This window comes from Watersipora subatra, chromosome 9, assembly GCF_963576615.1.
Source record: "Watersipora subatra chromosome 9, tzWatSuba1.1, whole genome shotgun sequence".
In the NCBI taxonomy this organism is placed as follows: domain Eukaryota; kingdom Metazoa; phylum Bryozoa; class Gymnolaemata; order Cheilostomatida; family Watersiporidae; genus Watersipora; species Watersipora subatra.
In genome coordinates, this window is record NC_088716.1 from 8,680,641 (window position 1) to 8,708,470 (window position 27,830).

A 27,830-nucleotide genomic window follows, 5' to 3' on the forward strand; every position below is an offset into this window, starting at 1 on the left:
TTCATTCTTCAAAATTATCTTGAAATACTATACAAAAAAGTTATTCAATTCTGTTTGATGACTCAATCCTTTTTGGAAATGAAGTGAATAAATATAAAGAATTATGCAAAGTCTAACTGTGATGTTTATCAATTCTTCCCATTGATATGTAGGAGTTCACTGAAGTAATGATTTGTAACTTGTTGATCATTGGCTTCTCCTCTCAAATATGGATAAAGTCTTGATTCGGTTAATATTATGTTTGAAGGTGTGTTCCAATCAAGTGAGGATAATAATGATAGTTGGACTTTGTCACTCCTTGGTCCGATTTGAGCAGATTCCAAACACGTTCCAATATCGAGTTCGGCAAAAGTCTCATGAAGTTCTTGTCGAGTCAATCCTTCATTTCCATATCGTACTTGCATTATTCTAATACAATGTTGACATCCTTGAGCTCCCTCGAAGCATCTACACTGACTTTCTAAATATGTTACGAAGCGTTTATAGATATAGAATCCGATAACATAGTAAAAAGTTTCTTCAGTAACTCTTCTGATGAATTTTTTTGTGTTTTTCTTTACAACCACTCTTGATAATTGTCCATCCTTAAGATGAGCTGGAATAAACTCCTCTAGAAATATAACCGACATTGTTTCTGTTTTCTTCGTTTTTGGTTCCTTCGCCATCAGAGCTAAATTGAAGAATGGTGGAGAATTCTAGAGGAGTAGACTTAATAACATCCCGAATCTTTTATTATTTTCATCCAACAGTTTTTTCATCTATAATTACATCATCAATTTCATGCTCGATTTCCTCTTCCAGTCTTTCTCCGATTAATGGAAATTGTGCTATATGAAGGAGTCTTCTGAAGAGCAGTTGTTTCGTTTCTTCACGTTGTGTAGGATGAGTCATGTAGTGCCGAATTCTATTCCAAAGCATGGTTTCAAAAATCTTTTCTTCCATCGTTTTAAAATCGATCGCGATAAATCTGTTAATCCATTCTAAATCAACCTCTTTTCCAATTTTACCTTCTCGAATGGTAGCTTCAAGATCAACCCATTCAAAGATCATCTTCAAATCTGAGGGTGTTATCGATATTTCTTTTACAGATATTGTTGATTCCAAACATTCCCTGCATTCCATCGCACTGCAGACACAGTTGGACTTTAATCTTTTCAATGACACAACTTTTCTAAAAGCAGCTGTTCCTAGAATGTAGTATAAACATTCCTCGGTGAGATGTGTACGAATTTGTTCATTTTCGTCAAGTTGAACCAAGATGTTATCCGGGATTATTTCTGCAACCTCGAATGGGACAAAATCTTTAATCAGAATGTTTTGAGCCATGTTACTATGAGAAAGTCTACATTCGAAATGATTTTACATTGGATAGTATATTGAATTTATATGAGCTTAGTTATATATTATTGATATTGTATATACGAAAAGAAGAGTCAATGAAGAAAATAAAATTTTATAGTAATAATACATCGTGGAGCAAAACTCTACTATCATATATACTTAGCAACAAAATCACTTCTAAAAATTATGCTAAAATATATTCTGTGCTCACTCCATCGTTACATACTCTTCTTTTTGAATAAAAATATGTTAATCCTGTTCTAAGTTGAGTGTATGAGAACACTCTATTGTCTTTTTTTACAAAACCTTTGTTTATCCCTTCCTTAGGAAATCTTGATTGTAATACTTTTAAAAAAGTGTCTTTTGTAAAACTATTCGTAGTTTTACTTAATCCTTTACTGCTATGCTTTGTAGAATGAGTTTCATCATTCCAGCAAAAGTAAGTCTTAGAATTTAAGGCTACTATTCCATGACCTGAAAATTCTACTTTGAATAAACCAGGAGTCCTTATATCATATTGATATACTTCTTTGCAACAATTTTGTAATTCCCACAACTTTGTAGGATCAGATTTACAGAGTTGGAAATCATCCGCGTGTCGTTCGCAATACATCCTAGGAAACCATTTTCCATATTCTTTGTAGTATATATCAGCGATCTCTTTTCTAACGATATTATCCATAGGTGCTGAAAGAGCCATGTAGGCACTATCTGTATCCATCGCCACATACTGGAAGTCCTTTCTGTCGAAGTATCTAAAATAAAAAAAATTTCAATCCTTAATTCTTGTTATCTTAGTATTATAATACTCTCATTTCAAAAATTTATCATTCAAATGTTTACCATTATACATATTTTTTCTAGAAGATACAAATAAGATTACTTACCTATCCATGAAGTCATAGTAGAACTCCAACATCCGAAGTTTAGCCAGTTGTAATATGGAGAATCCGATATGTACAGGTATATCCATCTTCATCTGAATAAATATATATATACAGTCTTATTAGATTCCTTTACATATATTACTCCAAGTAAATTTTTCATTATGATTCAATTATATCAATAAGATAATAAATATATACTACTAACCGAAGACTTGTGTTGAGTCAACTCATAGAAGCTATCATCGATTTCCTCCAAAGATTCAAATCTGTGTGATCGTATTCTCAAGGATGCTTCATAATCTCCTTGAATATACTTGACATTTCGATGTTTTAATTTCTCAGTGATTGTTTTCCCGTACGATGAATTTCCAATGAGTTTATTGGTTGTGGCTATCAACTCTTGGTCAGGATCTTTGTCACCAGCTCTTCTAGCATTTGAGACAGATTCTCCAAATGACTTGAAAACTCTTCTAGGGGTGTATTCTATGAGTTGATATATTTTGGTTATAATCATCCCATGATTAAGATACCATTTTGCTAAAGTGGTGAGTAGTAAAATTTTTTGTCCAAACATACTCCCCACCAAAGTTCGTTGTTCTTGAGGTAGCATTCCTTCCTTTTCAGCAAATTCTTTCATACTTTCACTAAGATGATTTCTATTCAAAGATGTATTCTTGAAAATGGGGCTCATTTCTGAAAACTTTTCGTATAAGTTTTCAGGAACAGATATATCGCATTCAATGAATCCATATATCTCCCCTTTTATAATCTGCTGAATAATCTCATCCTCGGTGGCAAAGGAATTGGAAGGATAAAACTCTTCGTTGAAGATACTAATAAAGTTCTTAATCTCGGTGTTATCCTCAATCATCTTGTCCCATTCACACTCCCAGATTCTTACTAAACGATATCCAAGTTCTTTAACATATTCTTCCTTCTTTTTCGTTTCCTCCAGAACTTCACTCATGGGTCGATTCTTATATGGATGTATACTTATTCCTTTGGTCTTGTTACAGTTATGTCCATGCCAGAAACATCCATGAAATTGAAACACTGTATTCGATTCTTCACAATATCCATCAACAGGAAGATTATGTTGTCCAATTCTAAATTCTTTATCATTGTTTTCATGTAAGATTTGAATATTGTCCTTCCAAGTCAAAAATTGTAACCATCCATGAGCAGCCTTGCTATTTTTTCGAGGATGAGTGTATGCAAATCCATTTTCGAATCGCCTTATTCTAGGGTTTCCAGTAGGCATTTCTTGCATCATACTCCACAAATATAATGCATTTGCATCAACTCCTAGAATAAGTTCACAAAGTTTGGATTCCTTTCCAAACTTTCTTTCTCGAGTCAGTGTTTTCTTCGACTCATGAAGTCTGTGAAAAATAATGCTAGGTCCACCTACGATATTGTCCTTGATGGTAAAGTAAATATCTTTATCGTTTTCCTTGATCAGACAGACAGGTTGACAAGTTTTGAAATGATGTGATGAGATTGTCTGATGATGAGAACTCATAGGATGAGGAGGTGAATCTGAAAGTTTCAACATCCATTTTACCGCCAATCCAGGAAGTGAAATGGCGTCTTTCAACATATCGATTCCCATGGTTCTGTAAACTTTTTTTTGTTTTTCTACAGCTTCAACAAATGGTACTACATCGAGATTGTTGTACCATACTAGAAAATCTTTTAACGTTTTCATCTTCTCTTGTTTCCAAATGTTTAAACAGATTTCATAATCAGCATCCGAAATATGTTCATCTCTCAAAGAACTGTAAAAGCATTCTTTAGGTGGTAGAAACGGTTGTTTCAACTTCTCAAGATCATCCATATATTCATAAGGATAGAATCCTTTTTGTTGAGAACATTTGAAAGCTTTGAGATACTTTGCATAGGAAAATCCTGGAGCAATGAAGTTGGAAATATCCAAGAATTTGAATCTTCTTGATTGAATACAGCTCATCTTGTTTGTTCTTTTCACTACAAAATCAAAATCTTCATCTTCTGTGTCTTGAAGACATCGAAGTAGAGGTCCTTTCATCACATTCAGGTCGTAGTTTTGTGAATTAAATCCTAGAATCGGGAATTTGTCGAAATTCACATGAGATGAATTTGTCGAAACGTTCAAATAAATGACGAAATCCCTCTCTTGAATGGTATACTCGAGGATTGGAAAATTTGCAGAATTTAAATCTTTCTTCAACTTTTCCTTGCTTTTCAGCTTTTGCCTTCATCATCTGTCTAATGTAGTAAAGTTTTTTTTCAAGGATATCCCGGGCTTCATCAGCAATTTGGGAAATATACTGAACAAAAAAAGATATACAAGAATCAGTATCTCCCTCACTTACAAAACACTTTGGATCCTTAAATCCGGGTACATTTGAACAAACTGATATACTCATCAATTCGTGTCTCGATGTGAATGTAACCGAATTGGAATTTGGTGGAAGGTCGGATTTTGGAAGATAACACTCGATATCATAGGTGATTAAAAAAGGATAATAAGTATCTTCCTCAGCCACGGATATTCCTATCTCTCGTTTCAGTTGTTCGAAAATTGTAGGTGTTGCCTTAAACTTTCCTCCTTCGAAGATGAAGTTTGTTACTGTTTCTTGACTACATTTATGTCTCTTGAAATTTCCTCTTTTTGTAAAGCTCACTTCACAGGAAGGACAACTAAACCCTTTAGTATAAGCATTAACATCCTTGATGAAACTGAAATGAGAGTTCTGCAAATCGAGGAAGAGTTCCTTTCCCTCTTTTTGGGTCGATGTCCAGATGACTGTTGAGGTTTCATCAGCATTCAGAGATAATACGGTTATACGGATGTCAAAACACTTCTCAAGAGAAATTAAGTCTCCTAACTCAATTCCAGGAAAATTCTTCATCAGATCTTTGGAGGATGAGGAAGGAGAAGAAATGTGTTTCGAGTACTTTTGAAATAGCATCTTCACAAATTGCTGTTTTGGTCTTTGTCTGGTGCAACTACATCGCTTTGAACACTCACACATCTCCTTCAATGCTAAACATCTGAAGAAACAGAGATTGTCTGTGTAAGGAGTGCAGCTCATAGTGATTACATGTCGATTGTTAAGAATGTGAGACGGAAGATCTGAAGCCACTCCTATTTGCCCCATTCCAATCAATTTATAGAAATAGAATGAAATATTGGTAATTACATTCAATTTCCAAGCGTTATTCGGGCGTTCTCGAATCGCTATAGCAGCAAGATCTTGTCTTGTCAATTCTTCAAAAAAATTCTGTAGTTCCTGTCTTGTTGTAATCAGTTTTGCTTTTTTGAAAATTGTAGCATTATTCGATGAAGCATGAAAATATCTTAATTCTCCTGAGGCTTTATGTTCAAGAATGCATCCCACACTACAATTTAATTTAGCTCTTGTTTGTAACCCATTCCAAGTTGTCAACATTTCGTTCCATATTCTTTCCGAATGGTTTGGAGTTGGAAGTTCTGCTTGAGGAATATTTCCATTCCATAAATTTACGTTTAACGTTTCAACAACTCTTCCTCGTCGTCTTTTTGTTTTCATAGCATTCCAATATCTTCTTATTAACTCATCCCATGCCTCATCATCATTAACAGGAATGATATCCTGATTAACTTGTTCTCTTTCATTTTCGATAGGAACGATGGGCTCGACTCTATCATTAATACCAACTAAATTGTCATCATCAGCGTCCACTTCATTTTCGTTTCTTTCGATTTGATTTGTAGGTTGATCAGATAAATATCTATTTTCTTCGATTTCATTTGTATTTTCTTCTTCTGATACATCTGATTCATCGGATTCATCATCAGCAAGATTTCGAGTAATAGGAGTTACTGTTATCTTAGATCGACTAAGATCTCCTCTTCCAATTTGAGTTGAAGCAGAACGAAATGAAGAATGATGAGAAACAATCTTTACTTTTTCGAAAATGAAAGGGGGATTGGAAACTTGTATAATAATCGAGGCATCATCATCATCATCATATTCGTGATATTGTTCCGAAGAATCATTAGTTGATGTTGTAAACGATTCTGAACTTTCATTCGATTGGAGATGAATGTGTTTAACATGTCTTTTGAGGATTGATTTTTTGTTAAATGAAGTCGAACATTCTAAGCAGATATATTTATTAGCTGAAACGGATGATACACTTCTTTCCCTACTTCTGCTTCTTTCTCTATTATCAATTGAAGTGGAAGGAGCAGAATTTTCCGATGAAATTAAATTATGCTCTCGTGAAAGCTTGAACATCTTTGAGGAAGATTTCCAGCTGCCAAGAATTAAAAATCTCATTTTACTATTCTCTCTACATTTATTCATTCATTAAAAATTTTTTCCACCAATTATTGTAAATAAACTCACCTCATCAGATTTGCTCCAGTCTCCTTCTGAATGGGAAGATGCCGGATACATTTCCTTGATGTATTCAAATTTCGGAGATATATAATCCAGTGAAAAAGAGATAATCCAAAGTTCTGAGAGAAGATTATACATAGATATCCAAATTGTAGAATTAATCCAAACTTTTGTGAGATATATAATCCAGTTAGTTCGGAGAAATATAATCCAGTGAAACAGAGATAATCCAAAATTCTGAGAGAAGATTATACATAGATATCCAAATTGTAGAATTAATCCAAACTTTTGTGCGATATATAATCCAATTAGTTCGGAGAAATATAATCCAAAGTTCTGAGAGAAGATTATACGTAGATATCCAAATTGTAGAATTAATCCAAACTTTTGTGAGATATATAATCCAGTTAGTTCGGAGAAATATAATCCAAAGTTCTGAGAGAAGATTATACGTAGATATCCAAATTGTAGAATTAATCCAAACTTTTGTGAGATATATAATCCAGTTAGGTAAAGAAATAGTTCGAAGATCTGAGAATTTCATGTATAATAACTCCAGGAAAAAAGTCTCGATAATGGTGAGCCCATCAAACTTAGCTGTATTTATACTAGTCAAGTTCAAGGAGGTGGAACCCGGACAAAAGTTATAAATCTCTTCTAATCCATCTTGTCTCACTCAACTTTCGTGAAAATTGAATTTCGCGAAAGTGAATTTCGCGAAATTGGATTTCGCGAAATTACACATTATATATATATTATATAGTCAACTTTCGCGAAATTGAATTTCGCGAAAAGTGAATTTCGCGAAATTCAATTTCGCGAAAGTTGACTATATAATATATATATAATGTGTAATTTCGCGAAATCCAATTTCGCGAAATATCTGCTAAGGATCTGCGAAATATCTGCTAATTTCGCGAAAGGAATCTGCTATCATAGGATTTTGCGAAATTACACATTATATATATTATATAGTCAACTTTCGCGAAATTGAATTTCACGAAATTGGATTTCGCGAAATTACACATTATATATTATATAGTCAACTTTCGCAAAATTGAATTTCGCGAAAGTGAATTTCGCGAAATTATACATTATATATATTATATAGTCAACTTTCGCGAAATTGAATTTCGCGAAAAGTGAATTTCGTGAAATTACACATATATATTATATAGTCAACTTTCGCGAAATTGAATTTCGCGATTTTCAATTTCGCGAAAAGTCTTCTGATATTATGGATGATGCAGCTAAATTTATCAAAACTCATTAATCATTTGATGAGGAGAATTGTATATAACCAGCAGAATTTTACTAAAACGATATCAGTTCTTCATTCAAACTCAGAGAATTAACACACTACACATCTATGGAGGATAATACTCAATCTGGAGTGATAAAACCTGGATCGAATAGTTCAGTGAAGATGACGAAAAAGAGAATTTTACCTGTAACTCTTTCTAACACGACTCCTTCAACGAAGAAGAAGAAATCCAACCAAATCGAAACGAATTTGGAGCAAAGGGCAAAAGATGTGGCAGACAAGTTAAGAACATTAAGTAAGGATACTTTAATGGAGGCAAAATCACTGCAGAAAATGACAGACCTTTCAGTAGGAATGATTATGGAGGTGACAAAAACGGAAGAAGCTCATTCGATCCATGGAGCGTGCTGTATCATTCACTTCAACTATGTGGAAAATGGGAATACTAAATCTACTGCTGTATTTGCTCCAAAACGATTTCTAGATGAATCGCTGTCTTATCCAAGTATTATGGTATATCTTGGATTAAAACCTAAGAGTAATGGACAGGGAAGTTACCATGACTTAAGACGAGTAACAGAAGGAACCTCAACTCCCTTGGACATGAAACGCACTCTAGCCAATCTGAGATCGAAGAGACTTGAAAGACTTATACAACTTTTCGAGACTCGTCATCTCAAGGAGTTCAAAGCACCATCTATTTTCTACTATCACAATGTTGGAACAAGTGAATACAAAGATGCTGAAGGCAAGGTGAATGTGGTACCAACTGTAGCATTTTCAACCAAAGTTGATGGAGAGGAAGTTCAAGGAACTTTAACGATGCCTTCGAGATATGCCCTTTCGTTGAAAGAAAATTATCCGGGTATCATTATATACAAGGGACTAGTAACATCTCACAATACTCGCGAATACTACGATGTAGTAGTCATGGGACATGAAGAAGCAAGCAGATTTTACGAGAGTTCACAATGCAAAAAGGAATCTGCTATCATAGATATTTCCGATGACGATGAGTGAATGATAAACAACTCGATACAAACTTCGTTATAAAGATTGTACATGAACATTTTCTTATGTATATATTCAATGTTTCATTTATACTATATTATCTTTATTGTGTCCTATCTACTTGAACATTTTCATATATTTCAAGTTAAACATAAACTATTTTATTTTTATTGAAACAAAATGATGATGGAAATAATGAATAATACATATAAATATATCTTTTAAAGTGAATAATTTTGTAATAAAACTGATCTTTCATTCAATATATTAATTTCTCCAACAAATTTCAATCTTACATACAAAAAAATACAAAAAAAAACCGAAAATAAATTCCTTAAAATTCTTAACCATTCAAGAGCTTCAACATTACAAAATCATCAAATCTTCAAAAAATAACTTTGTACATAAACACTTTCTCATATATATTCAATGTTTCAAATATATAACAATCTCCGGAAAATCAACCCCTCGGTGTCCCAGATATTAACCCCCTCACTCATCCGGTAATCTCTCGCTCTCCTCGATAATCCGCGAGATCCACTCCGGAAAACCAACCAGCCCTTGATGTCCCAGATATTCACCCCCCACTAATCCACCGATAATCCGCGACGATTCGGCCGACTAATTCGCAACGATCCCCCCGACTAATCCCGCGATAATCCACGTTTAATCGGATGACTCATCCCCCACTAATCGAATGACTCATCCACAGATAATCCGCCGATTACGCCGGGAGCGGATCCATACCCCCTCGAATTCAACCCCCTACTCTACACCACAATTTCTCCCCAAACCCCAACATCTCATTCAACTCCACCCAATTCAATCTACACCCCTAGCCAATTTAATTCGCAACCCCCTTTTTCTATCCCCCCGCTGGATCCGTCACTTTTTTGTGTAGATCTGCTCTCTACATACTACTACTAGTGCTCTGGCCATTCGTTCGTCATTAGCGAGCATCAGGTGTAATAACTATATGTACAATTATTCTTCAATTCGGCAAGGCGGTTGAGTGGCGCCGTAGTAGCATGCTTGGCTTTGACTCCAAATATCCGGACTGTTTTTTCTTATGCTCTTATCATGGCATAGGACAAGCGAACAGACATATATGGCTCTTATCATAGTAAAGATTTTCGATATGCATGCACTATCGTATGCTTTATTTGATTGATGTGCATTTCAGTATTGTTTTATTTTGTATAATCTGTATTGTTTCTGGCATCATGACTATATACACCATAGATATCTATGATCTGCACCTTCAAAATGATATAATGACATCTTAAAGATTCTAGTAAAATATTGAGAGGGAAATGCAGAGTAATCGAAGAACTCCAGAGTTAGGGAATGTTCCAGAATCAGTTAACAAAAAACTGTAGTTTTGCGATGAGAATGAGAAAAAATTGATGGGCTCACGTCAGTGCTTGATTCATACCGGGCTCGACAGAGACACACTTCAAGTCTAAGGGAATCTTTATGATGTCTCAACTAATATCATATTGATATTAAAGTACTGGTCGAATGTTAATTACCATGCTCTGTCAATGCTATTTTCCTGCTGCTTTGCTGAGAAAGAACAATAGCTAAGTAGCAAACAGTAACGGTAGAAAAGTTACATTTTGTAATTGAACTGTTTGATGTGCCTACCTTTTTTCTAATTTGAACATTTTTGCCTTTTATATGATAATTTTTGCCGAGTTTTGATTCACAGCTACTTGATTTAATAATAAATACCTGAACTCCTGGTGTTGCACAGGCAATCAAAATAATTACCCAATCAATTTCAGTAACTTAAGCTAGTAAATTAAGCTAGTCAAGCTAGTAATTTACTATAATAAGAGCCGTACCCTTCGTCTGAAGCCAGCTTGTTGCTCTAAGCGTAATAATCTCTCACGAAATCATGAACTTAAACATGCTAATACATGTATGTACACTATTATTCCATAGTATGGTAAGGACAGCATAGTGTAGTGGGTTAGATCGCCTGTCTTCAGACCTGGAGGTATCGAGTTCTAATCCAGTGAGGCGTATTTTCATAACTAAAACTTATGACAAAGTTTTAGTCACTATAAATAGACATACGGATGACAGACACTCACATTTCTATATACGGATGATGATAAAGATAATAGAATTAGCCATGTACATAGTCATCATATAGTAATGAGATATGAATTATTATTATAATATAATGATTTTAGGGTTGTTATATCTAGGGGAGTAGAAAAGCAGTATATATGATACAATTCCTCCCGCTAGCAAAATGAAATAGTACAAAGGCTAGATAAGCTTGTTTTTAGGGTATTTTCCATCTGCTCAATAAAAAAGCGTAAAATGCTTTGAGCAAAAACAGATTTATAATGTGCCCAAGGCAAAGTTTCTTATCTAGATTAAATTTTGCAAAATTTAGCTTCTAGGATGTAATAGCAACAGCTAAATGATAAAATGAGCATTTGAAATATTGAAGTGAATTTTTGTGTGTACTTCTCACTGATATAGCGGATTACTGCAATAGCAAATACTACCGTGTGGGTTATATTACAAGTTGTCTGATCTTACCAAGTTTGATTATATAAATATGGCTGTATTCGTGTACTACGTATTTTGGTCAATGACACAGTAACACCTGTGATTAGTTGTAGTAGGTACAAGAGTAGAACAAGCTGTGCAACAACCAAAGACCATGTGTAGACCAATGTGAGAACAATATGTTTTCTAACAAACTAATATTTGCCACAAAAAAGATAAATTTACGCTCAATAGTTTAATCCAACTGTCAACGGTCACAAACAATGAAAATAAATGGAAAAGATTGAGAAAACTGGTGTGACAGTTTAACGTACTCAAACCTTTCTGTATAGCAATGCAAATTCTTACAAAAACTCGCAGCTACAGCTATTGTGTTCATCAAATAAATGCCGAGTCACGTGTCATAAAAGCTTTCACTCTCCTTTAATGCCACGGCTTTTCATAAAGAATAAAAAAGCAAGCAATTTTCTAGTTACCCTAACCTTAGCTTTTTTATACCCAATATTCATCAAGAATAATGGTAACTTCATTGCTTATACTTGATAAACGAGTGCGGAACACAGGCTATCAAGAGCTTTGCAGGATTCCGTGAGAAGCTAACTCTCAGGAAAGGCAATGACCTGTGTTTGACAAACAGTGTTATATTCAAGCCTCGCTAATGTATATCTTGACCGCGTAATTTCACCCCAATATTTTCTCTTTGCCAATAGCGATAATTTTGTTTATTTTTAATATTTCATGTTCTGCTTTCCGTTGTTCTTGCATCAAAATACCTGAAATATACCTCTATGGATACCTCTACACATCTATGGATACCTCTATACCTCTACACATTTACAGATATAACCCAAGGAAAAAAGTACTTCATTGATCATTTACTTATCATTATTATTTGTATCCAGTACAATACATATAGCATCATTGTTCAATCAACGAATTACAAGAAAAATGAAAACTTGTGAGAAAATTGCTTTTCTATTTTGTTGACCAATTGACTTGTTATATAATGTTTCTGTATTTAATAGTTTGGCAAACGTTTCAAATGCATTACTGAGTGATTTTGGATATGAATTATGGGTAACTTTGGTTGGATTTGTTAGATATCATCTGGTACAAATAGATGATTTGGTTTTGCAACTGATTTGGTTTAAAAAGGGATGTGGATACTGCGATGCTATTTGTCACAACGGATGCTGTCTCTGTGCATTAGCTGCTTTAAAATATGCAGAGATCAGTCTGTTTTATATAAAATATTTCTAAATCACTTTGAAAAACTCTGATGAATTTAGTCAAGCATCTTGATTGAACCGCTGGTTCTGGGCAACCTTTTCCATCAGCTCAGTTTTTGATTTACTATTTTTATTATCTCTACTAAAACCTTTCACATAGAAGCTTTATTTAGCCCTCTAATTCTTTTCCGTCATAATATTACCCAACCTGATCAACCAACCCAAAAGCAGACAACTTACAGTAGACAACAGAATACCATTGAAGCAAAGACAACTCTTAAATCTCATTGCAAATGTACAAATATTAAACGGGGTCTACACAACTTCCATGTTGATGTTGATTAATGAGGGGGAATATTTAATAAGTAAAATGTAGTAAAAGAAATTTTCATTTGAGTCTAAAAGGATGAACAGAAAAGCTATATCATGCTAGCTTAGTCCATTTTTTCTCTTTATCGTTGTCTTAGAAATAATGCTTTCAATCTTGTGAGAAATCCGATCCATGCATCAATTTCCATATAATCTTCATTCAAGATGTTGAATGTGCTAGCGGTTCTGTTTTAATGTAAAAAAAACAAATACTAAAACTGTAAATGGGCTATGATACTTTTTGCCTAATAAAATATGGATGACATGATTAAACCTCCATCTCCAAAATATAGGTCACGTTGTAGTAAATTAATAACAATGTCACCTTCTTAAATATGAAAGCTTGTGTTATAAGAGGCGCTACAAAATTTGTATTGAACTGTTACCTTTTGATGTTGTTGTGGCTTAGTTAGGAAACAAGTGAACATATTGTAATTTAGATGTAGCCACAATCAGTGCTCCAAATATGTAATATGCAACATACATTATGCACTTGCAATTCTCAACAACAATTTTAACTAATAGGTAAGTTTATATATTTCCATCTTTTGTCTGTCTTTTGTTTTCTCACTTTTTAATTCTGGTTTTACAAACATCATCAAGCTGTGGGGGGGAGCAGCGTCGAAGGAAAACGCCGTTCAACTGACCAACATCAATTATTAAAAACACACTAACTATGGAGTTGTCTTCTCATTTACCAATGTCTAGTATCTAGTTTAGTTACTTCTATTTCATCAGCCACAAGTTGGTGATTAAGTTCAAGTCCGGTAGCTCAGTTGATTGCTGTAAGACTTGGTTGATGACTCAGGTTTTTACTGAACAATAAGGTTGTGGCTCTGATGGGAAATTATCTACTGGCGCACAAAACAGCCTTTCAAGCACTTCTCCTTTACGTTTTAGTAAAAATATAATCTTATACAATACACATAATAATGGCATTTCTAAATGGTGAGCTAGCAAAGCACATCTGTATGACACATCCTGAAGATTTGGTCTCTCTTAAACCTTCAAGTGGTTTTTCAAATAATTCCGATGAAAGATTATTATATTGCCAATATTTATTGTTCGTCATTTTTAATACTGAAGTAGAACGACAAATGGAAGGGAAGGCGATCGTTGTAGAGACCACAGCAACAAACACTCGACCAATTTATTATGTAGGTCTACACAGTGTAAAAGTTTATAAATTAAAAAGGACGAAAGCATAAGTAACATTCACTATACACATTGCATGCTTTTTACCGATATTCATAGACTTGACCAGCATTTTTATTGTTTTTACCTAAAAAAAATATTTTTGGATTGATGCATATGAGAGTTGTGAAAAGTTGGTTTAGTCTTGAGCGTATGATATCAATATTAACAATAGTTGTTGCTGTTCAATGCCAAGTTTATCACCTATTATCATTATCATCACCTATTATTTCGTTTGCTATTTATGAGTGACAGCTCATAATGAGTGATAATGAGTGATAATTCTCTCATTAATCTACCAATCACTGACTACGCTTGATCATTAATTTCTGTGCCAGTTGCTATTAACTTCTGTGACCTAACACATTCCTTTCAATACAGTATATGAGTATAAATATTCTGTTACCTGTATGGTTATGTCATTTTACACTTGTTATGCTGACCTGTGTTTTGTTTATAGTCAATTCAATATCAGATCCTCTAGATTGGAGTAAAAGCAATGACTCAAACAAGTTAAGTCTGACAAGTTAACTATGTTAGGTTATTTTCCTCCAATCAAATCAAGGATAGACAACGGATACGTCATAAACGGTCAGTAGACAGGGTGAAGACTGTTTGATAACAAACAGAAAACTCGATGTATATCTTTACAAGAAGAGAGTAGGAGAGAGGTAAGGATGCCAGACAATCACATATGAATCAGAGGCTGACGGAGACGGAGACGTAACGCTGTTATGACAGGCTCATGCTACGATACAGCATGTATATTTACTATCAAGGTACAAAACAAGAGACTCAACATCTAACGGTGCTTCCAAAATGTCGAACAACGATGAACAAGAGCTCGATGATTTACAGAGTAGCGATTCTAATACTAACCTTAATGGTAGTTTACATAAAGCGGCTTCTGAAACATTTACGAAAGATGATGCCAACACAGAGGAGACTATAAAATCTGTAGAACAAGGAGGTTGGTGAATTTTTTAACAAGACTGTTTGGCAGCGCTGACTGGCAGCGCAAGCTATTGCGTTCATTCAATAATATTTGTTTATTCATTTATTCATTAAGTTACCTGTGACTTTCTATGTTAACCTACATTTTTGTGTTATCCTGTATTGTAAGCACAGTCTTTGTTAACATGTAGGAGTATACTTTGCGGTATAATTTGCGGTAAAGGTATACTTTGTGTTAACATGTAGGATTAGACTTTGTGTTAACATGCAGGGTTATACTTTGTGTTAACATATAGGGTTATGCTTTCTTTTAACATGTAGGGTTAGACTTTGTGTTAATATGTAGGGTCATAGTTTGTGTTAACATGTAGAACTATACTTTGTGTTAATATGTAGGGTTCCATTTTGTGTTAACATGTAAGGAGCTACTCTGTGTTAACATGTAAGAGTGTACTCTATGTTAACATGTAGGACTATACTCTGGGTTAACATGTCTTACATGAGTCAAATAAGTTCACTTAGAGAAATCTCAAAAGCCATGTACACCTTTATTGCATATGATATTATTGCACATTTGATTACATATTGCAAGTATTAATATTCATGACTCTTCAAAATTATATATATACTGTATATATATATATATACAGTGAAACTCGGATAACTCAAACGTCAAGAGACTGAGCGAAAGTGTTCGAATTATCAGAGCGTTCAAGTTATCAGAGCACTGTCACAAGTCTATGTATTTACTTATTTATTAGTAGATACATGTACATATACAAACTATAATATAAATCAAAAGCACAAATGGCTTGTTTCAAATTAAATGCTTCCAATGTAAAGTTTAAAACGTTTTTATCAAAAAGTATAGAGATTTTTCTATTACTTGAGATTGGTTCGTTGTTTGAGGTGATGTTATTGCCAGGACGTTTTTTAGATTGACATTGGCAAAACTTGATCGTTGTTGAAATGCTCAAAAGAAAAGACATCTTTTTCTTTTGAGCGTTTTACCCAAGATCAATTTTGCCGATTTTTCTTGAAGTTTATGCAAAGATTACCTCACTTTATCTCGCTTCCGAAAGGCGATCGCTACGCGGATGTTTGGTATAAATCAAAGTTCACCAAACCTTTAGAAAAGTCGTTGACAAAAATATTTTGCCGATGGTGGTAATAACGACGCTTATGAATTATGAAAAGTTGAGGTTTACCTCTATGGCTTGGAATAAAGTGATTTTTTAAAGCGATAGCAACCGTTTCGGTAGCCGTTGGGCAAAAAACAGTTCGAATTAACAGTGTTGAGTTCGAGTTATATAGAGCCATTTATCATTGCGTGGGAACGGACCAAGCAAATCTATTCGAGTTAACCATGTGTTCGATATATCCGAGGGCGAGTTATCCATGTTTCACTGTATATATAGATATAAATCTCAGTGTTTGTCTGTCAGTCGTCTGTCTAGTTAAAGTGATAAAGTTTTAGCAACGAAAAATTACTGTTGTACTGGATTTGAACTCACGGCATTTAAATCGCATGTCTAAAAACGAGGGTGCATAACTACTATGCGAAGCTGTTCTTACCATTCTCATCGCTTTTACATGTATTGGCCATATACTGGCTGTTGGCCATATGCTGTATATCCTTTCGCGGTTGCACACACTAAACGTGCACTTTTAATTATTATTTTGTATTACCTTTCGCATTTGTTATTTTGTTGAATTTTTTAAAAGCTATATTCTTACTATTACCAATTTTTTTAATTTGTAATTTTCAAATGTGCCGTTTAAATTTCAAATGTGCCGTTACACTCATATTTCCGACTTCGGTAAATCTGTAGAAGCTAAATACTTTTCGCGTGGACAGTTGTATTATCTAGAGTAGGAATCACCTGTACACTCTCTTCATTCGGTCAGACAAAGTATCAGACAAAGAAAGTTCGATATCTCACTTTTACGTTTTGTACCAGTATCGAGAGGTACCAGTACCGTTAATCAAACTTTGAATTCAGAGAGCTTCTGTTGCAACAGTATTCTTTTTTATACACATATTTTCCATGCACTCATTGTTTATTTGTTCTCCTAATTTATTTGAGCTGCACAAAAACACTTTTCCCATGATATGACGTTTAAAAGTTAGAATGGTAAATGTTGTGTATGTTAAATAAAAATAAGATCTTTTACAAAGACTTTTTTATTACCTGTCCATCAAATCTTTGAATACTACGAGCTTCTGCTGCAACAGTAACATTTTTTATACGCACACTTCCACGTATAAGTTTCTAAATAAGTTTTCCGCACAAAGACATTTATATACGTTTATATATACATTTCATTACATTTATTTATATATAAGATATCTTTTTGAGAGCATCATTTAAGTAATCTCATTGTGTTCATCCATGGCCACTATATGATTACTATTTTCAGTGCAAAATAGTAGATGTTCCTATGAAAGGCTATATGAGCGTATAATTTGATTAGAATACCTCAACAGATATTTATATTTAATCAGTCTATAATCTGTCTATAATCTGTCTATAATCAGTCTATAATCAGTCTCTAATCTGTTTATAATCTGTCTCTAATATGTCTATAATCTGTCTCTAATCTGTCTATAATCTGTCTCTAATAGGTCTATAATCAGTCTCTAATCAGTTTATAATCAGTCTCTAATCTGTCTATAATCATTCTATAATCTGTCTCTAATCTGTCTATAATTCAACTGTATCTAAAGTTTCTAGTTTGTCTATAATGAACTGTAAAGGAAGGCAGGATTTTTTTATGTAAAAACACTTGTCTTGCAGTCATTTTAATGTAGTTTTTGACAACAAAGATGAGATTTTTAGCCAAATTTGTATAGCTAAACAATTTATTTTTGTGAAGGTAGATTTGCTTTATTATTATTTATTAGAATTTTGTATCATCTCCTGATATCAGTACTAGCAGTACTCTGATGTTTATAAGTGAGCAGCGTAAATGACAAGCCATATGGGCGTCATTTAGTTCAGTGACCAAATAGTTAAACTGTTGTTTGGAGATTTATACAATAGATAAACCTTGAGTGCAACTAGCAGTAAAACCATCACTCAGTCTTTGAAGACTTGTAGGTCACCTGTTTGCATACGTAAGCATTGAGTATGTCATAGGATCTGTTTAATACTGCAAATAAAGCTACCAAAAGGATCTTCATAAGTGCTGACTTCAATAGTCTTTTCTTATTTATCAAAATGAGTTTAGCAGAATAGAACTAGAAGCCCAATGGAGTTGTCGCTGTTCATAGGTATTATGACAAACTTTGATGTGGTTTAAAGTTATGTTATTCTTATGTTTATACGACCTTCAAATTTCCTGTAGTTCATCAAACGGTAGGTGCAGTCTTGGTGTATCTTTATGTTTTGACCGGATTACAAGATAAGAAAGCTCCGTGGGTGCTCCTCTTAGTTTGTTATGACACTAGATGGTAAACAGAAAGATGAAAGAATTATTTTCTATTGAAGTTTGCAGAAGTAACACAGAGACTTTCATTATCTTTTGAGTAATTATTTAAACACGCCTAAACTAGAGAGTGTTTTAGCATTTTGTATTTTTCATAGAGTTACTCCTGTAATCTGTTTATATTTAATAATAACTGTATATAATAGCTGTCTGGTTATTTTATGTGATGATGACAATTTCTATCAAACAAAGAGACTACATGACACCAGGTTTGGATTATAGTATGTTCTAGTTGGCTAATTATAACTTTTACTGTCGGCCATTTTGGTTCAATGCATTTACGATAATTAAAATACAATTTCAAGATAACATCAGATCAGAATAACAAGTAGAGCAAAAATAACTAGAATCTTTTATCTATTCTTTTATCTATCTATTCCCTTCTGACACTTTGGAAGATAGCTAGCTCAGCAGCTAGAATGCTGACTTGGAGAAGCTAGATTACATTACATTCATGAATGAATGGCACGAATAGTGAACAATCTAGCTTCTCCAAGTTATGGTGATAGCTAATGGTGTATTCCAAAGTTCCTCCAAAATGCCACGATTTAGAGATAAGGGGTGAAATATGATCGAAATTGCGACGTCAAAAAGTCACTGACCAAATACCACTTTTTGGTTTTTGAGGTAACACTTTATATGGTTTTAAAGTTTATATGTTTTTAAAATTTATGGTTCTAAAATATAGTTTTAAATTACATATTATGTTGTAGTGACACAAACACGGTAAAGGTGCTTTGGCCTCCGCAATATTTACAGATAGAAGCAGCTTATAAGTTTAACTGTAATTTTACCATTTATCTCATTTCATTATTAGTGTAATTTATTATTTTTGTGTTATTATATTATTACAATTATTATCATTGATGTGATACATTGTTGTTATTATATTATTAGTGTTGTGTTAGTATCTTTGTTATCATTATTATTGATGTGTTATAGCATGGAGATGGGTGATTGTCAGCAGCTGTTTCTTCCAGAATCTCTTAGTCGATGGAACTCTGTGCTCCTTTGGTACACTCTATGTTTACATCATTGATAAATTTGAAGCTACGAGTCTGCAAGCGTCTTACATACTCTCACTACAGCTGTGTTTACAAGCGCTGTTTAGTAAGTGTGGTCTTGCCTTTTTCAACCTGTGATACACTGTCACAACTTTTAATTTAACACTCTCTGACGCTTGCCACTAGTAGCTAGCACCTTGTGGCAAGTGTCAGATTTTAACCGTTCTCTGTTTTAGCACTAGCCAGTAGCTACTAACTAGTAGAAAAGTTACTTTACTTTATCTGCTAAGAAAACCAGAACACGCTTAATTGTTGATTTTTTTCAACCAATCATGTAGCTTCATATTTAAATTTTCCAATTTTTATCACATTATCAATTGCTGTATTCTGTCTGTGGTTTTTGCTATCAGTAATACATTACACATGGTATCTGGAGTGGCCAACAACAAGTTGAGAGACGGTATTGCACCAAAAAATTGATTCCAGTTAAAACTTTTATTCTGTTAGCACGCTATAAGAAGGCCTGACTAATATCTTTACCGGTTTTGCAAACAGATATTCACTAGAAAAATATTTTGAGAAGTTATGTACTAATATTAGGATATTTTTTGATTAAACAGGTCCTCTGGCCAGCGCCATGATTATAAACTATGGAGTTAGAGCGGTGATGATGGTAGGGGCGGGTCTCATGGCCCTCGGCACTCTTGCCAGTGGATTCGTGTCAGATATTAATCTACTCTACCTCACCATGGGTGCTTTAACAGGTACGTAGCCTCAGGTCTTATAAGATGACAGTTACACACACCATGTTTACTGACTTAGAAAACAATTATCTATCGATTGTAGATTAACACAAAGTAGTAGAGATTATATATTGTTTGTGAATACCGGCATAATCAAGATACTTTTTTTAGAAATTTAAATACTATTTTATTACTAATTAAAATATTAATCATAATCTATTTAAACTCGAGCAGTAGTTACTAATATGCAACAAGCTAGCTTAGGTTGTGCAGCAGGATGTATTATTACTCATCTGCTATGACATGCACTCTAAAACTCTCCCATTCACAATCGCAACAGTACAACAGATACGCTCTGGCATTCATTTTTGGCTTAAGCTGCATTTTCATCACCTGAAATCATTCTCAAATTCTTACTATAATAAAAGCAGGGTCAGTCTGTCTGTTATCCATCTGTTTGAGGTTAGGAAAAAAATTGGCATCGTACAGGATTTGAACACACAGCTTTCAGCATAGCTGCTTAGCATGCTACCATCTGATAGTCGATTGCAGAATAATTGCACATACAGTAATCACACTTGACTATATCTCATGGTACACAGTACTGCCAGGGTACCTGTACCTATAATATGCAAATGTATAACTACGGCTCTCATTCTGAATCCGGACAGTTGTAACAAGAAAAGCATCATGGCAGTTGTTGCCAGAGGCCATTCTGTTGGATTTTCTGTTGTTGGGCATAATGATGGTCCATGGTAATTTGCTGATTTTACCATCAGAGGGTTCGGGCAGCTTATCAGCTTAGCAGCTTACCAACTGCCTTATTTATTGCTCCCAGATTGCGAACATATACAACACTTATAACATTAAGCCTAGCTACTTTCATTCCATAGTTTGAGATTCTGTGTATTTATACCTTGTTCTACTTGTATTATATGTAACTATTATAAATAAATAGTAAATCAAGAACTGGAATTTCAAAATATATAGGACTTCATTTTCAAGATGTTAAATTCAGCAGCCAAAGTTTTAAATTAGACTTTTGTAACAATTTGTATTTATTTCTACCAATTTTATATTGACTGATGTGTTTTTTTTTACTAAATTTTAGACATAAGATAACAAAAGTATCTTTTCACTCATTTCTCCTAAGCAATGGTTTGACCTCTTGTCTGTAGTCTTTAATTAGCGGTTCCTGCAAAAAACACTCTATAGGGCTACATTCAGTAGCAGTCAAGACTACCAGCCCACGTGTCTGCATTTCCCTTTATTAGCAACTAGTACACTGGCAGCCTGTCAGTGATCATCATGTGTAATAAATCTATGCATTATTATTCGGAAATAGATCAAGTTGGTTAAGTGGTGCAGTTGGTAGTGTGCTTAGCTGCTACGCTGAATGTTTGAGTTCGAATCCTGAATGGCTCATGTTTTTATAATCAAACAGCTTTTATTATAGCTTTACCAGCCGAATGCCCGGCGTTGCACGGGTGTTAAAAATCAGCTTATAAACAGTAAGAGGTAATGTAGTTGCCCGGCACATTGCTAATGGCTAATTTGTGTAAGCTAGTATTGCTAAACTTACTAATAAGAGCCGTGAGAACAAGCATAAAATGACGTTGTGCCATAACGCAGTGCGGTATGCCGCATAACAACATATATCGCCCGATGAATCCATCAATCTCGCGTAGCTCAATGGTTTAGCATATCGTCTGGGGAATGGGAGGTTCTGAGATCAAATCTTTTGCGCTACAGATTTTTCATTCCAAGATTTTAATAGCTATAGCTGGACAGGAAGACATTTGAACAGATGACAAACTTTGAGATTTCTATACATAGATTAAGAATATTAAAGGCTACTGATCAACATGTACCAGGCTGCCAGTATCCGCTATCCTGTTGTTAGTTACAGAAGGCCAACACTTGGCATTGTTTGATATTTGAATTCCAATCAGCTCATCTACGCATCAGCATGCCAACCGTTTGGCCATATCAGCTGGTTGCTGTCTGTGTACATACAGAGACCAAATATATGAACTTTTAACCATTTGCCTCTACAGAAGCTATTGGCTCAATCGTAGGAAGTTTGGGCTAATCCGTTTCCAATTTGGCTGCAGTATTAAAGGATGGTGAACAAAGGTAAATAGATTGTGTATAATTGTCCTAGCAACTATCACGCATCAGCAAACAAGGGAGAACAGCTAATGTTTGAACTTCATACTACAAGGGCTTTAGAATAGGCCTATTACAAGGCTCCACCCAATTACAAACAGCGTGACAATATGTTTACCTCCTGTGTGAGGTCCAACTGCCACCCATGGCCTGTTACGAGTTGACACAGATACCTGCCAGGCATGTCAAAGACCATCATGCATTTTAGTAGTTGGAACTTTACACTTTCTTTTTCTCTTTTTATTTACTGTTAATGCTAGTTGCTAGTCACTTTTTACATTGAAATTATCTTGAAATTATGAAACTGTAAATATTTTAAAGTTGTTTATCTTAAAATCTATAAACTCTACAATGGTTCAATCTATGTAAATGAATTTAGGATTTATATCTATAAATAACCCAACTAGGTACATTTTAGGTGTTGACTGTAAAGGTTTTTTCACAACCCTTAATATGCCTGATTTCTTGCAAATAAAAGAACACTAAGTTTCTGTGAAACAAAGATAATTGGATAATTTATTTTATTCATATCATGGACTTACTGATCACTTGATTGATGCCGGAGTTGTGCTCTCTATTTTAGGCATTGGAATGAGCATGCTCAGTCAGACAGCAGCTGTGACTATCAGCTTTTATTTTGACAAACGACGTGGATTAGCAAATGGCATCGCTACTACTGGTTCAGGATTCGGGTTCTTCATTTTCCCACCTCTCGCTACATACTTACTCGAAGCATTTGGGCTATCTGGCGCTTGTGTTATATTAGCAGGCATTATGCTTCATGGCATCGTGTTTGGTGCCCTAGTGATTCCCAATTCTAATGACCCCCGCAGCCGAGCTAGAGCAAAGGGTCAACGTCGACTGCTAAGTATAGCGTCTCTTGTTCAGCTCACCCACACGCAGACGTTCCTTCTGACAATCACAGACCAGAGCAGCATGTACGTCGCCAATATGCGCCAATACGAGGAGTTCTTTGCAGCTGCACAAGATAAAAAATGCTGTGAAAAATTCTTGCATATTTTAAAAGAGATTGCAAAAGCTTCATTTGACATGAAGTTGGTGAAGGATGGAGCGTTCATGCTGTATCTTACAGGAACTGTCATGAGGCAGCTCGTGGGATATATTCCTGGAATGTTTATAGTCAGCAGAGCATTGCATTTTGGGATACGAAATGAAGAAACCGGGTTTTTGATGTCAACATTCGGGGTGACAAATATAGTGGGACGTTTATTGCTGGGATTCCTTGCTGACCTACCAATGGTGAAACGACGAAGGTGTTACCTCTATGGGATCATGGCAATCAGTGCAGGAGTTGTGACCTCTTACAACTTTGGACCATTATTCTATCACCAGATGCTCTATTGTGGATTCTTTGGCCTGTTTTATGGTGAGTTTAATTAGAAGACTACACAATGCTACAGATATTTTTAGTTTTCATTTGTCTTCCTTTGACAGGAAACCATAGAATACATTTGACAGGTAGTAATAAAACACCTTTGACCAGGAGCCACAAAACACATTTAACAGGAAGTAATAAAGCATTTGACAGGAAGTAATAAAACATTTGACAGGAAGCAATAAAACACATTTGACAGGAAGTAATAAAACGTTTGACAGGAAGTAATAAATCACCTGTGGCAGAAAGTAATAAAATATCTTTGACAGGAAGTAATAAAGACACCTTTGACAGGAAGTAATAAATCACCTTTGACAGGAAGTAATAAAATACCTTTGACAGGGAATGATAAAACAATTTTGACAGGAAGTAATAAATTGCCTGTGACAGAAAGTAATAAAATATCTTTGACAGGAAGTAATAAAAACACCTTTGACAGGAAGTAATAAATCACCTTTGACAGGAAGTAATAAAATACCTTTGACAGGAAATGATAAAAAACTTTTGACAGGGAGTAGTAAGTCACCTTTGAAAGGAAGTATTGAAGCACCTTCGGCAGGAAGTGTTAAAACACTTTTGACAGGAAGTAACAAAACACCTTTGACAGAAGGTGATAAAACTTTATTATCATGCTATGTGGTGGTAGACTGTAATTTCAAATAACGGCCAAAATAAATGGTCTTATTAAGGAATACTAACTTTATATTTTTAAATAAAGCATTAAAATAATTATAATACTTCGTAATAATATTTAGCTTTCAAAAAATTATACAATTTTCTACAACTTAAAGATTGGATAAGCGCTTATCCTTCAAGTACTGCCTCTTTCCAAAAGCTTAGTAATTTTATAATAATTAATATTAAGGCTATCATATTATATATACTGTATTTAATTTCTCTAATTTATCCAACTTGTATTATACATACAGTGTAATAATAATGTAATTGTTGTTTCAACATATAAACTATATGTTTATTAGAATCAAATAGTTACTGTTGAGTTCAATTATATTTATTTTTTTGCTTTTTCTTCTTATAGAATTATCATTGGTATGGTATAACTTATTAGTAGTATTATTTACTGTTTTTAAATGGCTGTCAGCCTCAACACAATAACTACAAGAGCTGTCGATTAGTAAGAGTTCTATAGTTAGTTTGTAAGTTGTTTTACCCTGTCACTTCGTCTATTAGACAATATCTACTACTACTTTACCCGGTAGTTTTATATATAGATCTGGAGTCATGATGACTCTTTGTGAAATAAAGGAGAAAAGGAGTTGTCAGAGCCATGTGATTCATACTGGAATTCATGTGAATCTCATAAAATTGTTACATGATAAAATGATAAATAACTCATTGGGTCAGCGCAGTTGTTTTTAAGTAGGGATAAAAGAAATTTGAAGTTCAAACAGCAAAATGACAGTAATTTTTTGAATGCTGTACTCAAGGTTGGCTTGCTGCCAAGTCATTGCTCAATTGTCATAAACAGGGCTACGTAAACGTCATAGAATAACTAGTTGAAATGGTAGGTGATTTTGTGAATGCAAAAACATATTTGGCCATAGCTTGAAAAACACCATCATGTAAGGTAAAGCAGCAATAGAAAACTGGGTTTACTTTATTAACATTATATTTTTATATACAAGTTATATAATGCCATGATTTGAATGCTTTTTGTACAAGTTTGTAGCCGGGATTCCAAAACCATTTGACAAATAAGCTCCTTATTTGAATGAGTGGGAAAGAGGCCGTTATTGTGGTTGGACAACTCCTTGTTCAAAGGCCTCATCTGGTGCTTGTTTAGTTTTTCATAATTAGCGGCTGACTCTGTTACTTACTACAAATTGTTACTTTAATCATTGATATATATGTCATTGCTAGCATAGTAATCCACTTAGCCTATAATTGGATTTCAAACTATGAAAAGTAGGGATTTATCACTACTGTTTCATTACATATTAAATTCTATTTAACATACTGTGATTAAGCCAATTATTGGGCTACACTTTGCTAATCACATTCCAATATCTGTTCAAAACTTTTTCTTACTAAAAGAGTTATCTTCCCTTGTTGAATTATTTCTTAACAACACGAGAACTAGAGATATTTATTGTTTGTTACTTGGAGGCTTGATTTCCACTCTATGCAGGTTGCACAATCAGCATGAAATGCACAGTGCTGACAGATATAATCGGCAGCGAAAAAATTTGTACTGGCTTTGGAATGATTATGTTTGCTGCTGGCTTTACAGTTTTCCTTGGACCAGCTTCAGCAGGTAAGTTATAAATTACTATATCATCATCCCACAACTAACCTACAAAAGTATCTCAGAACTCTCGATTCATATTCACTAAATATAAATAACTGTGTAAACTTAACTATGAATGATCGAATCCTACTGAATAACTCCCTCTCATTGATAAGTAACTGTACATCAGTTATTTTAGTTTAAACTCTATTGACAACTTCACATATAGCTTGTAGACTCTGATGCAATGATTCCGTTTCAAATATTTTTCTTTTGTTTTATAAAGTCAGGAAAAGAAAGTGATATTCGTCAACAACCCCTATAGACTGATACCATTTATATTAATAAATAGCGAATCAGAATGCTGTTTGAAAAAACCTGTAAAATGAGTTATCGCAAGTGAAATAAAGAGTTGTCTTCTCCGTCTATTTACCCGTCTCAGTTCAACAGACTGGAATATTCCATATTTCATAAAGCAGGGTGATATCAGTATCTCAAGTACATCGACAGCTTACAGCATTTACTAACCAATAAAATAATATAATTGTTTTGAAGAAGTTCGTAAAGGCGTCTCTGAATTTTGTGAGACCGTAATATTACATGACAGAAGTATTGATTTTCCTTACTGAATTCTTGTTTTTACCAATCACTGACCTTAAAAGTTGTTATTTGTTAATGAAATAAAGGGTTACATAATGGTGGCTAGGACAAAGCGGGTTTTTTTAAGTCTCTCAATAAGTTCTCCCGTTCTTAGTAAATACTAAAATGAATGTAATAAGTTGTAATATAGTGAATATTATAGTGAATATATATATAAGTTGTAATATAGTAAGAAATTTTAAACAAGCTTCTCCGTTGATGCCAATTTAATAAGTTTTTTTTCTCAAAAATGTTGTGTATGGATGTGACCAGTTAACAGCACCTGCTGGAGTAGTTAAGTCAGCAACTATGTAAAAAGATTGATTAAGCCACTCTGGAGTGGTTTAGAAATGCTGCCATATTAGTTTTCTAATGTAAGCTTGGCGCAATGACTGGAAGTACCAAACAGGTGCTACGGTATTTGCAGGCTGGATATTTGACAAGACAAGCAGTTACGACGTAGTGTTTGCCATTTGTGGATCAGTGCTGATAGCAAGTGGACTAGTAGTGATGCCCGCTCTTTGCGTTATGGCAAAGCAGAAGAGCCCAGGTTACCAAAAAGCTAAAGATGACTCACTAACAATAGACACTCATTAAGCTCAGTGGGCTGTAAGTTATTGGGCAGGTTAAGAGTATCTTCCATTCTCATAAAGAGAACCAAATCTAGGCCAGTTACTGGTTAAAAAGCAACAAAAAGGAGACATGCAAACGGAGCACCAATAAGAGATATCTGATGTCCAGGCTCAGTTTTACTTTGTTTCTAGAAATAAGGTCGAAAGAAATTTTTTATAAAATCTTATGGGAATATTTGAAGCCATCTTTTAAAAAGCATTTTATATTTGCGTATGACGGGTACATTTATATTGACAGCCATTTTATTTGATGAGTATTTGCTTTTATAACATCTTTACTCTGAATGTGTGATATACTATTACTTTAAATAACTAAACAAGGCCTGCTGTTCCCTAAAAACAGCCAACAGGAAGAGTTTTCC

The 27,830-nt window shown here is 34.2% G+C and overlaps 1 protein-coding gene and 1 long non-coding RNA gene across 2 annotated transcripts; one reads left to right on the forward strand and one right to left on the reverse strand.

The window, feature by feature from the left end:
• Nucleotides 1-2,027: 2,027 nt before the first annotated feature.
• LOC137404536 (uncharacterized) lies at nucleotides 2,028-2,489 on the reverse strand. Its single transcript, XR_010979698.1, has 3 exons — nucleotides 2,434-2,489; nucleotides 2,229-2,320; nucleotides 2,028-2,096 (listed from the first exon to the last, which is right to left on the reverse strand). It is a non-coding gene; the product is annotated as an uncharacterized lncRNA (long non-coding RNA).
• Nucleotides 2,490-14,811: 12,322 nt separating this feature from the next.
• LOC137404508 (monocarboxylate transporter 4-like) lies at nucleotides 14,812-27,776 on the forward strand. Its single transcript, XM_068090735.1, has 6 exons — nucleotides 14,812-15,164; nucleotides 19,580-19,747; nucleotides 20,262-20,405; nucleotides 23,137-23,940; nucleotides 26,099-26,224; nucleotides 27,264-27,776. Exons 1-6 carry the CDS (start codon nucleotides 15,014-15,016, stop codon nucleotides 27,431-27,433), a joined length of 1,563 nt encoding a protein of 520 aa, XP_067946836.1. The 5' UTR covers nucleotides 14,812-15,013; the 3' UTR covers nucleotides 27,434-27,776.
• Nucleotides 27,777-27,830: the final 54 nt, after the last annotated feature.

Bases quoted from the DNA above. Each gene is read 5' to 3' on its own strand.
- LOC137404508 (XM_068090735.1), top strand. From the start codon at position 15,014: ATGTCGAACAACGATGAACAAGAGCTCGATGATTTACAGAGTAGCGAT. The intron at 19,748-20,261 runs GTAAGTGTGGTC...TTGATTAAACAG, and splicing joins GTGTTTACAAGCGCTGTTTA to GTCCTCTGGCCAGCGCCATG. The intron at 26,225-27,263 runs GTAAGTTATAAA...CGGTATTTGCAG, and splicing joins CCTTGGACCAGCTTCAGCAG to GCTGGATATTTGACAAGACA.